At 37.2% G+C, this 13,594-nt stretch overlaps 1 protein-coding gene across 1 annotated transcript in view; it reads left to right on the top strand.

The window, feature by feature from the left end:
- Positions 1–13,594, top strand: part of LOC145996710 (guanylate-binding protein 7-like) — a 339,895-nt gene that overhangs the window by 217,116 nt on the left and 109,185 nt on the right. Inside the window, exons 7-8 of the mRNA XM_083133231.1 lie at positions 6,675–6,832; positions 7,801–8,016. Coding sequence (XP_082989357.1) covers positions 6,675–6,832; positions 7,801–8,016 — 374 coding nt within the window. The remainder of the gene's footprint in view (positions 1–6,674; positions 6,833–7,800; positions 8,017–13,594) is intronic.

The following is a 13,594-nucleotide window of genomic DNA, read 5'->3' as shown; positions in this document are numbered from 1 at the left end:
AAATCTATGTTTATATCGCCCATCACTATAATGGATAATTTCTTATGTAGTAAAATGGACAACATTGTTTCTAATTTTTTTAAAAATATGCCATCTGGTGTTCGATATAAGCAAACTACTGTTGCTTCATTTTGTTGTAATTTTAAATTCACTACTGAGTGTTCAAAATTGAATTCTTCATTTAAATAATTCGTTTTTGTTACGTTTTCATATGCTATATTGCTTTTAACTAGTATGGCAGCACCACCTCGTTTGTGGTGTTTACGGCAATGTGCGATGGCTAAATTAAAATTTGAAATTTGTGTGGAAGAAAACTCTTCTTCTCGCAACCGATGTTCAGTGGCACAAATTATATGTGGGAAGAATTGTTCCACTAGAATCTGGAAAAACTGGAAAACTACAAATTGTTTGTCGCTATCCATTCCTTGGAGCATCCATGAGAGGAAGGAAAGAATGTGTAAGGGACGCGAAGGAAGTTAGAAATTTATGCCAAAATAAATTAAATTTCCCAATGTTATCAATTTAAGTCGTAGAATCAAAACTGAATATGGTGCTGAACACCTATGATGAATGTGTAAAACGGGGAAAATATAATCAATTGAATGAAGTTCTTGACATCACAAAAGTAAATGGTGAATGGCTGTGCAGTGAGGACAGAAGGTTATGTCATCTTCAGATCGAAAGCAAAGGGTATGTTTGTTATACAACTGGGAAGGCTGGGAGTTCCAAAATTATCCATCCATTCAAAAGAAGAAAAATGCCATTTCAGCAGCCTACTTCAACAACAGCAACAATAACAACTACTACTACTACGTCAATTTCCAAAACATCAGACACTGAGGGTGAATATAACGAGTCCGAAAATCCAGACGAACAGTCTACAAGGACAAGGAAGAAAATAAAACCAAATCTGCAACCAAATTAGTAACATCTTCAAAGTTATCAACGAGCAAAGAAGCAGCAATTTGCCGACAGTTACATCAAGATGGAATCGACATTGAACCTGGTATTTACAGGTCCACCATTCAAGAAGCTGTTAACTTTAAAAAAGAAATGAAGGACACACTATACTTAGAAAACTGGTCGTTGCATTTTGATGGTAAACGTATTAATGACTATGAATATCAAGTGCTGGTGTTGAAGAATGAACAAACAGAAATTAAGTTAGATAAACTAGTTCTACCAGATGGAAAAGCGGATCTTGTTCTCAAAGAATTCACAGCTGTTCTTGATTAATACAATTTATTGAAGAGTATAAAGATGATTGTTGCGCACACTATGAATGTGAACACTGGAAGAAAGAATTGGATTGTAATTCAGTTACAAAGACTGTTTGCTCAAAAGAAACTAGAAGAACCACAATTCATTGGTTGTCAACATCATGTTCTTGACCAAGTGCTTCGCATAATAATTGATGTCGAACTTGGAGGAAACAATGCATCGACCAATATCGAATATCCATTTATACCGGAACTTGTAAAGAACTACAAGCAACTCAAGATTAATTTCGAGAATGGTAAAGAAGAGATTAAAGAAACAGCAGGATGGTGTGAGGATATGAAATTTATGTTTAATTTAACTCCGGTTTTCCTCTTTTTTGAAGAAACTGGAGGATTTTCTGAAGTGAAGTTTCAGAAAATATATAAATTAAGTTATGCAAGATGGAATTCTTTATCAATACTAGCTCTTTTGGCATTTATTCTTCTACCAGAGAGAAGAGACTCACTATGCAAAATTTGTAGATTCATCTCTCACAGACCATTGGTTTACTGACCAAATCAACAATGAAGATGATTATCAAAAGCTATGTAACAGCTTACAGGTTCATGAAAAAGCATTAAACTGTGTGAAAAGTTTTGGAATCAAGAACCATCGAGACTGGGAATTCCTGGAACAAATCAGTGTGCACAATGGGCAATCAAGTGTCTTCAAGACCTTAATAACATCTGCAATAACTTCAGCTCTGATTTATTTTGTCTAACAAAACATGATAATTAAGTATTATGCTATTCTTACTTGTAAGATTGTAATTGTGTGTTTATTTGTAATTTTGTATGTTATGTTGTAACAATAAACTACATGTAGGCCTTCGCATATATGGTAAAATCGATTTATTGGTTTGGGAAAACTGAATCAAATTATTTATTTTTCATTACCTTTGAACAAAAGTCCATCGATTTATGACACAGGAACAGGGGGCTACAAAAAAGTCATAACCCTAAAATATATTTATATATGTATGTAAGCATTTTCTTCTGCTGTCTCAAGACAGTCAGTAGAATTACCCCTCTCCCAATGGAAATTTCTTAAATACCACACTGACCCTATATTTACATGAAAAATCATCAATCATAATTTTGCATGGAAATTCGACTCCTGACATGTTCATACACTACCCCTCACTACTCGGAATTATTTTCACCCACTACGACATTTAACATGTTATACACAATCTGAAACAAACAAGAATATTTCAGTCCTCGGTGCATCCATACCAACCCTAGTGAAAATTCTGTCTGTTGTTTTCAGTAGATGAATATGTGTTTTAAAACACCAACTGTTATCAGTTGATGAACTGTACTGCTAATGTTTTCTACTGTTTTTGGTAGCCGAACTGAGTCTATTGTTTTCAGTAGCTACTGTTGGAAGGGTCGGATCTTGCGGCAAGAGAGTGGCCTTCTTGCTTTAGGGGGTGATGAACTAGGCCGATCTCCCGAGTGCCAGTCTACCTCCCACAATCTTGTGTGGAGATTTTGAACTGGTAAGGGGTGACGTGGGGTCAGCATGTCAAACTTCCCCACCATTATAGGAGATTTCTGAGACTGGGTTAGGTACTCAATCATAGCTCCCCAATTTCCTCATGATGATGGGTTGCCATCAGTCCCATACACAGGCTGAGAACCCAGAGACTGAGCCCCAGTGAACTCGAACGCATGCCGTCTGGCAGTCGGAGTCCAAAGCACACCTTAGACCACACGGCCATGAAGGAGGATGATAAAGGAAGGTAGGTGTAGAAATTAAAAGAAATATACAGATTGAACAAAATTGGGACATCTAGTAGAGTGGAACCCCATGCCGTAAAACCCGTACAGACCTGTGACTCCTCTGCACCGTACTCACATGTGGAGGGGAGGGGTAGAGTGGAGCATGCTTCCTTATGGGCGGAGCTGAATGAAGAAAGGGAGAGCTGCATGGAGACTTTTCGTCTTTTTGTTTTCTCTATACCTCTATTTATGACTGACTTCACTCTTGTTTCAAAACAAGCATTTCAGTTGGCATGCAATTACAGTTTTCCCAGGTGCATATAATTCGTCCCTACCGAGATAAAGAGGCGTATCTAAAAAAAAGGGTAAATTGAGATAAGTCCACTGGGGCTTTCTTCTTCATGACATCTTCAAAGTGCCGTAGTGGTGTATCACTAAACTCAACGGATACGAAGATACGGTCTCCGTGAGTGACGACGCATCTAAAAAAGTAAGCATTTGTCACAAGACAGAAGGGCGTAACTCAAGTTACTCGAATTACAACTTTACTATTTACAACCTGAAAACCAAGATGTGTCACTGTTTTACGTGGCATGAAGGACAGGGATAAAGAGGATCATGTGAAATCACCACTTGCTTGAGAATGTACCTCGAAAATCTCAATGCCACACATAATATAAAAGAAGTAACTTTTTTTGCGGATGGATGCCATGGACAAAATAAGAATTCCATTGTAGTAACCTTGCTTTTGCACATATTATCGATCTTGGAAAACATTGAGAAGATCAATGTTTTCTTTTTTAACCTTACCACATGCAAAACAAGGGAGATTCTGCACAGCCATAGATAATGGTTGTGATCCCCAACTAATCCCAGTCTTCCGCCTCGCGAGAAGAAAGAAACCATATATCATGCACATACTCCAGACTTCTGACTTCCTGGATTACAAGACCATGATCTTTGCATACAATCCATCAGAAAAGATGATCAGGGAGATTCTGTTGACTGGACTGCAGTGCAAGAGGTGATGGTGCAAAATACTGATAAGGACAAAGTCTTCTTCGAAACAAGTCATCTGGTGGAGTCATTCAGATCCTTGAGTCAGAAACAACGACTGCAAGCTAAACCCAATTGGCAACTACTATGTAAATTGTACTCATAACCTCCTAAGATTTCAAAGGACAAATATGATGAGATGATGTCCCTTTGTCACAGTATCTTACCTGTACTCAGAGTAGCGGGTTATGTCAGGTTTTTTGAATCATTGCCGCATTGAAAACAAGACAATCTTGCTTGCAATAGGTTCTTAGAATTGACTATTTGTATGTAAGGAGTCAAAATATGATGTTCTGACAGTTTGTGATTATGTCACTTCATAGTATTTGCAACAGGAATATAGTTCTGCATGTGTGTTTACCTTGATATCAATATCGTTATGGCAATACCAAACATTTTCGAATATTGTATTATGTACTTGAGGTTTATTGTTACTGTAAGTGTCCAGTATTATTTTGTAATGGGTATGCGATCTATATTACAATACTATCCACAATGGAATATTACGCACTAACTAACTGCATATTGTAAGTAAGTCTCATGCCATGCCTTTGCAATGCTTTCTTGTGTTTATCGTTCTTTGGTGTGTTTTTTCTGATACAACCAAATGTTTATTTTCCTTTGCTACTTCCATGATATCTTATTTTTAAAACTGTTTTGTAAGCATTAAGTCTAAATATAAAGCTCTACAGCCTGAACGGCTTGTTTCACTTAATTACCAAACTTCCGTGAAACAATATCATACTATTATTATTGATTTGCTATATTCTACTTTGCCTTTTGTGCCACTTTTGGCTAATTTGCGAAGATGGGGATGAGTGATGATATGACGAAATTGATGAATGGACACTCACAAACATCCATGCCCATGCCATGATTCGAACCCGGACCCTTGGCGTTGTAGCGCGATGTGCTAACCACTTCGCCACAGGGAAACATTATCATACAAAGGAAGACTTTCTGTATACTCTTCATCATCAAGATGCTGTGGCTACTTTGGCGTTATTAAAAATATCTCCACTGGAACATGTTTTTCTCACAAGACAAATGGACGATCTGTTTCCAACGGCCAAAAAAGCCATTCTTACTGATTTGCAAAAATGCAAACATACTCACAAAAAAGTATGACCTTTTAGCTATATGTATGCTTCGACACATTTCAATACCCCTGAAAACAAAAGTACAATCAATCATAATGTATGATCACAAACTTTACAATGCTCTGCTGAAAAATCAAGAAAACTGAGATACACCTCTTTGTCTCAGTAGGAACGAATTTTACACTTAAAAGTCGAATTTTGTGCAAATGATAAGTTTAAATTTTCCATGTAAATGTACGGCCAATATTTATGAACATGTTGCTTGTGTCTGTTGACAAATTTCAACCTCTAGTGTTGCCAGCTAAAGTGATACACCTCTAAAATAGCACTTTTGCACTTAACCCACATAAATATCAATCGCAAATCCATCAAATGCTTCACATTACCCATATTGATCACAAATTGTAGATTAAGTGGCATCAGTCATCAGTTGTTTAATTATTATTCTTGGATAGTTTCTTAAATTGTTTTCTTACTGAAGAAAAAAAAACCTGATTACCGCCATTTATTTTTTTACAGAATGTTGTGTATGAAGTAAATTAATAATATTAAGCACTGAATAATACGCAAATACATGAGGGTTCATAATGAAAAGAGCCTGGTGTAAATATCTATTATGGTTTTCATATGTAAGTGAAGAATATTAAGTTGTTTGACTCTGAAACACACTGTATACGCAGAATCAATACAAATGAACCGAGCCCTTCAGTAGTTTGTAAGAAATATATAGTTTCATATTAGAAAATGTAAGGTCCATGGCACAACAGCCCTTGAAGGGCCAAAGCTTGCCAAGCAGCTTTTCATTTGTTGGCTTCCGTCACGATTGTTTTCTGGCCTGTCAGATCAAGGTTTGCTAATATTGGTCACAAATTGACCTCACAATGCTGCATCAACGACAAAATATTCGAAGTTCCTACTGAGGACACTCTCTCTAAGGGGAAGAGAACTAACTATTCGAGTAAGCAGAATCTGCAGTTGCTATCTGCAAGGCTGCAGTGTCTGTACACTCTTAGAATATTTGCTTCAAGTATTAATTTTGCATCTGTTCTTGAAGAAGAACATTGATAACTTGATTACAATGGGAAAAAATCCAACATGAAAAATTGGGTGTTGTTGGTGCATTATTTTACACTAACAATTTGTTTTCGTGTTATAAAACATCTATGTTCAATTCCCGGTGGAGGTACATGTTGGTTCAGATCCCACTTTAAACTGTAGGTCCAATCCTGATTAGCCTTATTGTTCATAAACTGGACTTAGAACACCAAAATCAATCAATCAAGAAACATTTGTATTGATATTGAAGTGATTAACACAAAATGAAGTTAGACATCCCTAAAACAACAATATTTTCTTCTTTCTGTGATATCTAGGTATATTGAGATTACAAGAACTTTGTACTCTGTCACAAACTCTAAGCTAGGCACTTCATTCCTTGATGACTTCCAAACTGCACTTGGACATAGTTTAAGCATATCGTTTTATTTTTGAACAAATTATAAAAGGATATACTGTCATTTGTTTTCATTTTTAGATTTGGAAGATGCCTTCGTTGGTGATATCCAGAGCCTTGCAAGATACCTTTTTGTGCAAGAAGATGCACATTCTGGAAGACAAACATGCCAAGAACTATTTCAACTCTATACTTCATTCAGTGGAAAAAGGGTAACCAACGTCAGGGATTTTGTAACGGTATGTTAGTTACCATTATCATGTATTCTGCATCGTTGCACACTGTCTGTGTTGTCACACACATTCATTCGATATTGAGTATTAATGTAAAAGCTATTCTTGTGGCTGATACTTATTTATTTATTCAATCTATCAGCATATATTCATGTATCTTTCAGGTGCATATAATGAATTAAATAATCTATGTGTTGCATTATCTAAGTTTATATCTACTTTGGGAAGGAAACAAAGGTTACTATGCTCTCAGGAAAGGCTGATGTGTACACTTTGTAAATACTTACAAATTACATGTGGTATGACTTCTGCCAACAAATCCCACCTCCACATCTCCAAATGTTGTTTAGCCAAAGGACCCCTGCACAATTCATCAAAAGCTACAGCAGACAGAGGGGGGTTAGGGCGAGTATCCAGCACCTAAACTGGGTACAAATCCAACAGGAAATCCTAACCCTCCAAAGGAAGGGGAGTCCAGCACTAGGCAAGCTCCCTTGTCTTGTAAAAGTAACCTTTTGCTAAAGGAGTTTTATTAGAGAATGCCAGAGAAAAAAATGGAAGACTACCTATACACATGAAAAGGAAACAGGAATATTTGATATTATAGTTTTCTATAATATGCCACCTACATAGCAAATTAATAAGCGAACCGCGTCGGCGAGCGTACAAGATATGGTCAAAGGCCACGTCGAATTTGCGCAAGTCATAATATATTTACGAAACCCATTCCATCACAGGATGGTGTTATTTACATTACACATTTGTCTATTTGGGGGATATCTGGCATCTCCTTATTAATTTGCACCCTGTTTTTAATCACTTTAAAATTATCAACCAGTATACATTTGCGAAGTACGAATTAGGTTTGTGTCATTCACTTTTTATATCAGACACCATATTTTCCATGATTTAATGCAGGTGGTATGATTTTATCACTTGAGCTTGATGCTATTATTATGAATTCTAAATTCTAGCTGACTGTGGACCTCAAGCTGGCAGACATTTCTACAAGTGCAAGACATTTATATGTTTCTGGTTTCGAGCCATCAGTTGAAGTGTCAGTTGAAATGATTGTAAAGGAGCATGAGGAAAACTACAAGAATGTTATGGCATATTTTGATGGGCAGGTTGTCAAGTTGAAAGTAGACACAATGGATAGAGCAGACTTGTTCAGAAATAACTTACACAAGGTAAGTGAACGAGAATTTTCTATTTTTATCTTCTACAGTTTTAGGTTTTCTCCTACATCAAACTATGTGCAGTGTTAGAATCATTTAAACTCTGTCTCAATAATTTAATAACTTTACATCAATATTGCTGATCACCAAACTCCTCAAAGAGACAATATTTTTCTTTCTTAGTCTCACTTATATTCAGTTTTGAAAAGGTTTTGTGAAAACTTTTTTTCATTCAAGTTAGCTGAAATGTTGCTCTCAGGGGGAGATGCGTTTAGTCGATGGCAATAATGCAGATAATGTTAATCTAGGAACACTCATGTTATAAAATTATAATACAACATTTAAATGTTAATAACCTTATCTTAAGACTACGTGATAACCGAATCTAGTCACTTAAGTTCTATCCCATTAGAGGCACCTAATATTCCAATTTCCAGACTTAGCTTGTAACTTTACTTTCAGAGTTCAGTCACAGCACTTAACAGTACAGGCAGAATTTATGCTACCACACCCACCCACAAATCTCTGAAATCATTTGTATTTGTAGATTATTCTTAACCTTTCCGTCATCTTGCCTAATTAATTAAGACGGTCAATCAGAATTCTCATCTTTCTTATTTGGTGGCTATGTTTCAGTGGCGAAACGTGACATTTTTACATAGTCATCCCAAGACTTGCCAAACGTCAGGGTCAATCTTTCAACCGGAAGGGGGGGGGGGGGAGGTCCTACATTGATAATGATGATAACAGTGTTCCTTCACAACCAGGGTTGTCTTTTTTAAAAAAATAAAATAAAGCAAACAGTTCTTTTTGGATTTAAACATCTTTTAAATGTTTTAAACAGTGTTTTAAACAGAAACCAAAGAAAACGTGTTTTAAACAAATAAAACGTTTAGAACATAATGTCAATAAAACTTTATTTTCTAAGAATAATGATTAATATGAAATCTATTAATCATCCAAGGATCGACCATGTTTTTTTCTATTATAAAGTAAACGCTTGAATAAATTCTTAAAATACACATTTATGTTAGTTTTAAATCTCATATGTAGGCTTTTCGAGAAGCTTCAACTAATTAACAGTTGCCAGGATGCACTGAGTCCACATGGTAGCTACTCCTTTTTTAAAAAATATACCCCCTCTGTCCCATAATTATAGTCCGGTATGCCAAAATGGTAGTACAGGAATTACAGACGAAGAGGCAGATGGAAAGCTCATGCATGAGGAGAGGCACAGTAGATGAGTCTTCAAGATTGTGAAGAGGAAAAACGTGACCTTATCGCAACGAGCAACAAATACCGCCCAGACAATTACCAAAAGGGGGCGTTGGGTTGCAACACACCGGGTGGCACTGTATGCAAACCGGTCTAGCAAGGCTCGATGCAAATCGTTAGTAGAGCACTCCTTCAGTGAGTACGTGTGAGAAGAACAGTCATGAACACACAATCCATGATAGGAAGCGACAGGGGTAGCAAGAACCTCATGGACAGTGAACGACAAGCAGTGTACGAGTTTCTGTTGGGAAACAGTACGACTGGCGTAGTGAAGAAAGGTGCCATGATAATTGCGGCTGAGAAATTTCATGTAAGTACGAGAACAGCATGTTACATTTGGCAACAGGGGTGGCAATCGTTGAAAAATGGGGCCATTTGTGCTTCGGTTGCATCTCGGATGAAAGGCAAAGTCGGACCAAACAAGAAGGAAATCCGAAGTTCAACATGATGATGGAGACAGTTCATGTGGATGAAAAATGGTTCTACCTGATGAAGGACGGTCAGAAATTGTACTTACTGCCCAAGGAACAAGACCCGCAGCAAACATGTAAAAGGAAATCGTTAATTCCGAAGATCATCTTTCTTGCTGCTGTCGCCTGGCATCGTTGGGATCCTGGTCGCAAGCAGTGATTTAATGTTAAGTTAGGCATTTGGCCGTACGTCAGCAAGGAACCTGCCAAGAGGAACAGCAGGAATTGTCCTGCTGGTACAATGGTCACAAAACCATTAACTGTTACCAAAGATGTTTAACGGGACATGCTCATCAACAAGTTAATCCCAGCAATAGATGCACAATGGCCTCGTGGACTGCGTGCAGGGAGAATCCAGGTGTCCGTTCAGCAGGACAATGCGCGTCCGCATATCGTTCCCAATGACCGCGCCTGGGTGGATGCTGCAGCGGCCAGTGGAATCACTTTGGATCTCGTATGCCAACCGCCAAACAGTCCGGACATGAATGTTTTAGATCTGGGGCACTTCCGGGCAATTCAGTCTCTCCAGCATTAGGCAGCTCCACAAACTATTGATGAGTTGATCGCCGCCGTTGAAACATCTTTCTCTGATCTGACACGCGACAAGCTCAAAAACATCTTTCTCACTTTGCAGTCCTGTCTTACTGAAATTATGCTCGTCCAAGGTGGGAACAACTACAGGATTCCCCATATGCAAAAAGCACACTTGAACCGCCGCAACGTCCTGCCATCTCGCTTGGAGTGACCTCGGAACATTTACGACGAGGCTACAGCAGCACTGCAGCACTAGATCTAGCTCGTTGATGGGATGACAACCTTCCTGGACCAACAATCTCTTTCGTCTTGATGTTTTATTTTGTCAAACTTCTTGGTCACTTTTTTTGATCCTGGATTGATTACTTTATATTTAGGTTCTTTTGGATACTTAATCGACCAATTTGGACTGATCCTTGAGTAATAAAGTTGTATGACTCATTCTCGTGTTTCATTTTCTTCTTCTGTATACACCAATGTCACAGTTTGAATATCGGACAATTAATATGGGGCAACAAACAAAGGTGTACCAAACAATAATTATGGGACAGAGGGAGTAACATTTTATTGTAAATTCAACTAAATATTGACATTAACAACAATGTGTACATTTTGCAGTGTGTTTAGTGAGGAACGAACAGTTTCATCTATGTAGTATTCAATTTTTTAAATGTTTTAAACACCTGTAAATAACATAGCCAAGTGTTTTAAACGTGGCCCATGGGTATTCATCACATGTTTCTGTTGTGTAAGCGCAGATCGCACTCAAGGTGTCGAATAGATTATAAATGATATGCACGCATAATTCAACATTATTTTATTGACCTCAAATTACCTACCATTCAACAAACTATAACGAACTCCATTTATACTAGATAAAACACAATCTGGTTTTTTTTACCATCTCGACAATTTCAAAGGTCTTATAAACCATACAGACTAATTACATAATAAGCGTCGCACACATGACATTCTCCGCGTCATTTTATTTTTTACTTCTTTTTACCATAATCACTCAAATCTAATCTGTCAGGTGGTTTTCTTTGCCTCTGACTTCTCATTAACACTCTTGACTCTGCTGCTTCGTCTATCCAAATCCATGTTCCCTCTTGCAGCTTCTTCCACCACTTCATGATTGTCTCCTCTCTCATATTCCTTTAACATATCATTATCATCTAAATATTTTCCTTCGTGGACTTCTGGAGATGCCTCATTATTTTTATCGCCTGTTTCACCATTCCGTTCACCATTAAGGTGATTTCCACTATCATTTTGTCTCACATTCCTCCATTTTATCTGGTTTCTATGCACCAACTCAATATCTTTATCAACTTTAATATATCAAGGGCCGGTTGTATAAACATCACTAACTGGAGATCAGATTTGACCTACGATCCGGGATTGAACTAAGATCAAGCTTCTATCATGTTGTATAAAGCTAACTGTCGATCTTAGATCAAATCCTGATCTTGGGTCAAACAAATACGTTTGGCAACGTGGAAAATCCAGACATGTTGCTATTGTGCCTGTGATGGTGCCAATTGTCCAACACTGAACAGCAAACATTTTAGAGTCTGTTTCGGAAAATGCAGTATTTAATATTTGAATAGAGAATAAATCTGAGGTGCTGGATGTACTAAATATTCGAACATGTTGCAAATTTAGTAAAATCACCTAAATTAGATACTAGACGGCCATTTATTGCTGGTGTGAGTTCCACGTGGATGATGATGTCATTGACAACGAAAGCAACTATCGGTTCTCGGTTGCGAAGCGGAGAAAATATGCGTGCATAAATGGATTTTTTTTAAAAAAAAATCTGTATTTTTTTTAATGCTAAAAAGAGATATAACAACTTTCTTATACTCGGATTTGGAGCTATTGTCCATGTGAGGAGATGTCTAATATATTTATTTTGTGATTACACGATAACGTGTTACAGGTGTACCATTAGTTCCTGTAAGTAGTATACGGAATTTTCCTTGCACTTAATTGAATAACCTATGTTGTGACTTGTGAAATGTAAAATGTGTTTGCGTTTTCCCGAATGGAAAGAAATATTGAAACAACAATGGCGTTTGTCCTCTCGGATGTAAATTATGCCCAAAACAAATAATATTCGAAATAAAATAAGATATGTGTTATTTATATACCAGGAGAAGAGAAAGCTTTACCATCTAAAATGCAACATGCTCGGTTCATAAAGCAGTAGATATATACACTACAGCCAAAGTTACATGCTCTGTTCCATTCTGCGGAAAAAATTGAATTGCAATGACACTTGGCTGGATGCAGTAAAGCGAAATTGTAATATTTTTAACGTCCGTGAACCTGGTCACCTCTTCATCCCAATGCAAGTTTTACAATGACATCAACAAGAAAACGTAAGCAGGTCATATTTTCTGTTTGTATCAATCAACACTTGTTTGTTCTCAAGTTACCATTCTCTGATCGTGAAATCAAACAATGTTACAATATGCTCTTGCAGTCATTTAAGGCAAATTTCAAAGGAAAAATGCATGGTATTTCAAACAGTAAATAACAATAACACACGATATATGGAAAAAGAAAAATGGAAGAACTATTTATCATTGTTCACCTTTTTGTGCATGCTTCTTCTTTATTATTATGGAAAAAGGATTTTATGAATTGATTCTCCCGTCTTGCGGCATACGTTCACTTGCAACACATTTTACAAGCAAATATTTGTTAGTTCAGCCATGTTGCAACAGCTGAACTATGGTCAATGTCTGCAGATCAGATTTGACCGCTGATCGCATGGACTTAATGTCAGTTCAACTTTTATACAACACAAAATCAGAGTTCAGCGTAACTGCAGATCAATTTTACTGGCTAATCAAGGATCAACTGCATTATACAATCGGGCCTAAGTACCATGTTCCTGCTCTCCGGACAACTTCACCTTGAACATAAGATGCACCACTGGAATCTCGGTTCGCAAAGTTTCACCCAAACTTTGACACCTCCTCTGGTATCCTCACGTTTGTTTTTGTCAGTATTATCCTGCAACCAATCAACATCATCTTTCGGTCTCGGCTCAAACGCATACATCAGTTCAGAAAGAGATTTCAAATTAACGGTGTTTGGAGCATTTGGATATTACGTAGCACATCTAGCAATGCATTATTTACATCAAAATGCTTTCATCTCTTCTACTTTGGTATAATTTGCATCTCAGTGCACCTTTAATGATTTGAACGTGTCTCTCAGCTTGTCCATTACTAGCCGAATGATAAGGTGGTGAAGGCATCAAAGCAATCCCTTGATCTTTACAATATTTCTTGAATTCT

Source organism: Lepisma saccharinum, chromosome 13 (genome assembly GCF_977018435.1).
Source record: "Lepisma saccharinum chromosome 13, izLepSacc3.1, whole genome shotgun sequence".
Taxonomy (NCBI): Eukaryota; Metazoa; Arthropoda; class Insecta; order Zygentoma; family Lepismatidae; genus Lepisma; species Lepisma saccharinum.
This window is presented reverse-complemented; position numbering and strand designations above follow the sequence as displayed.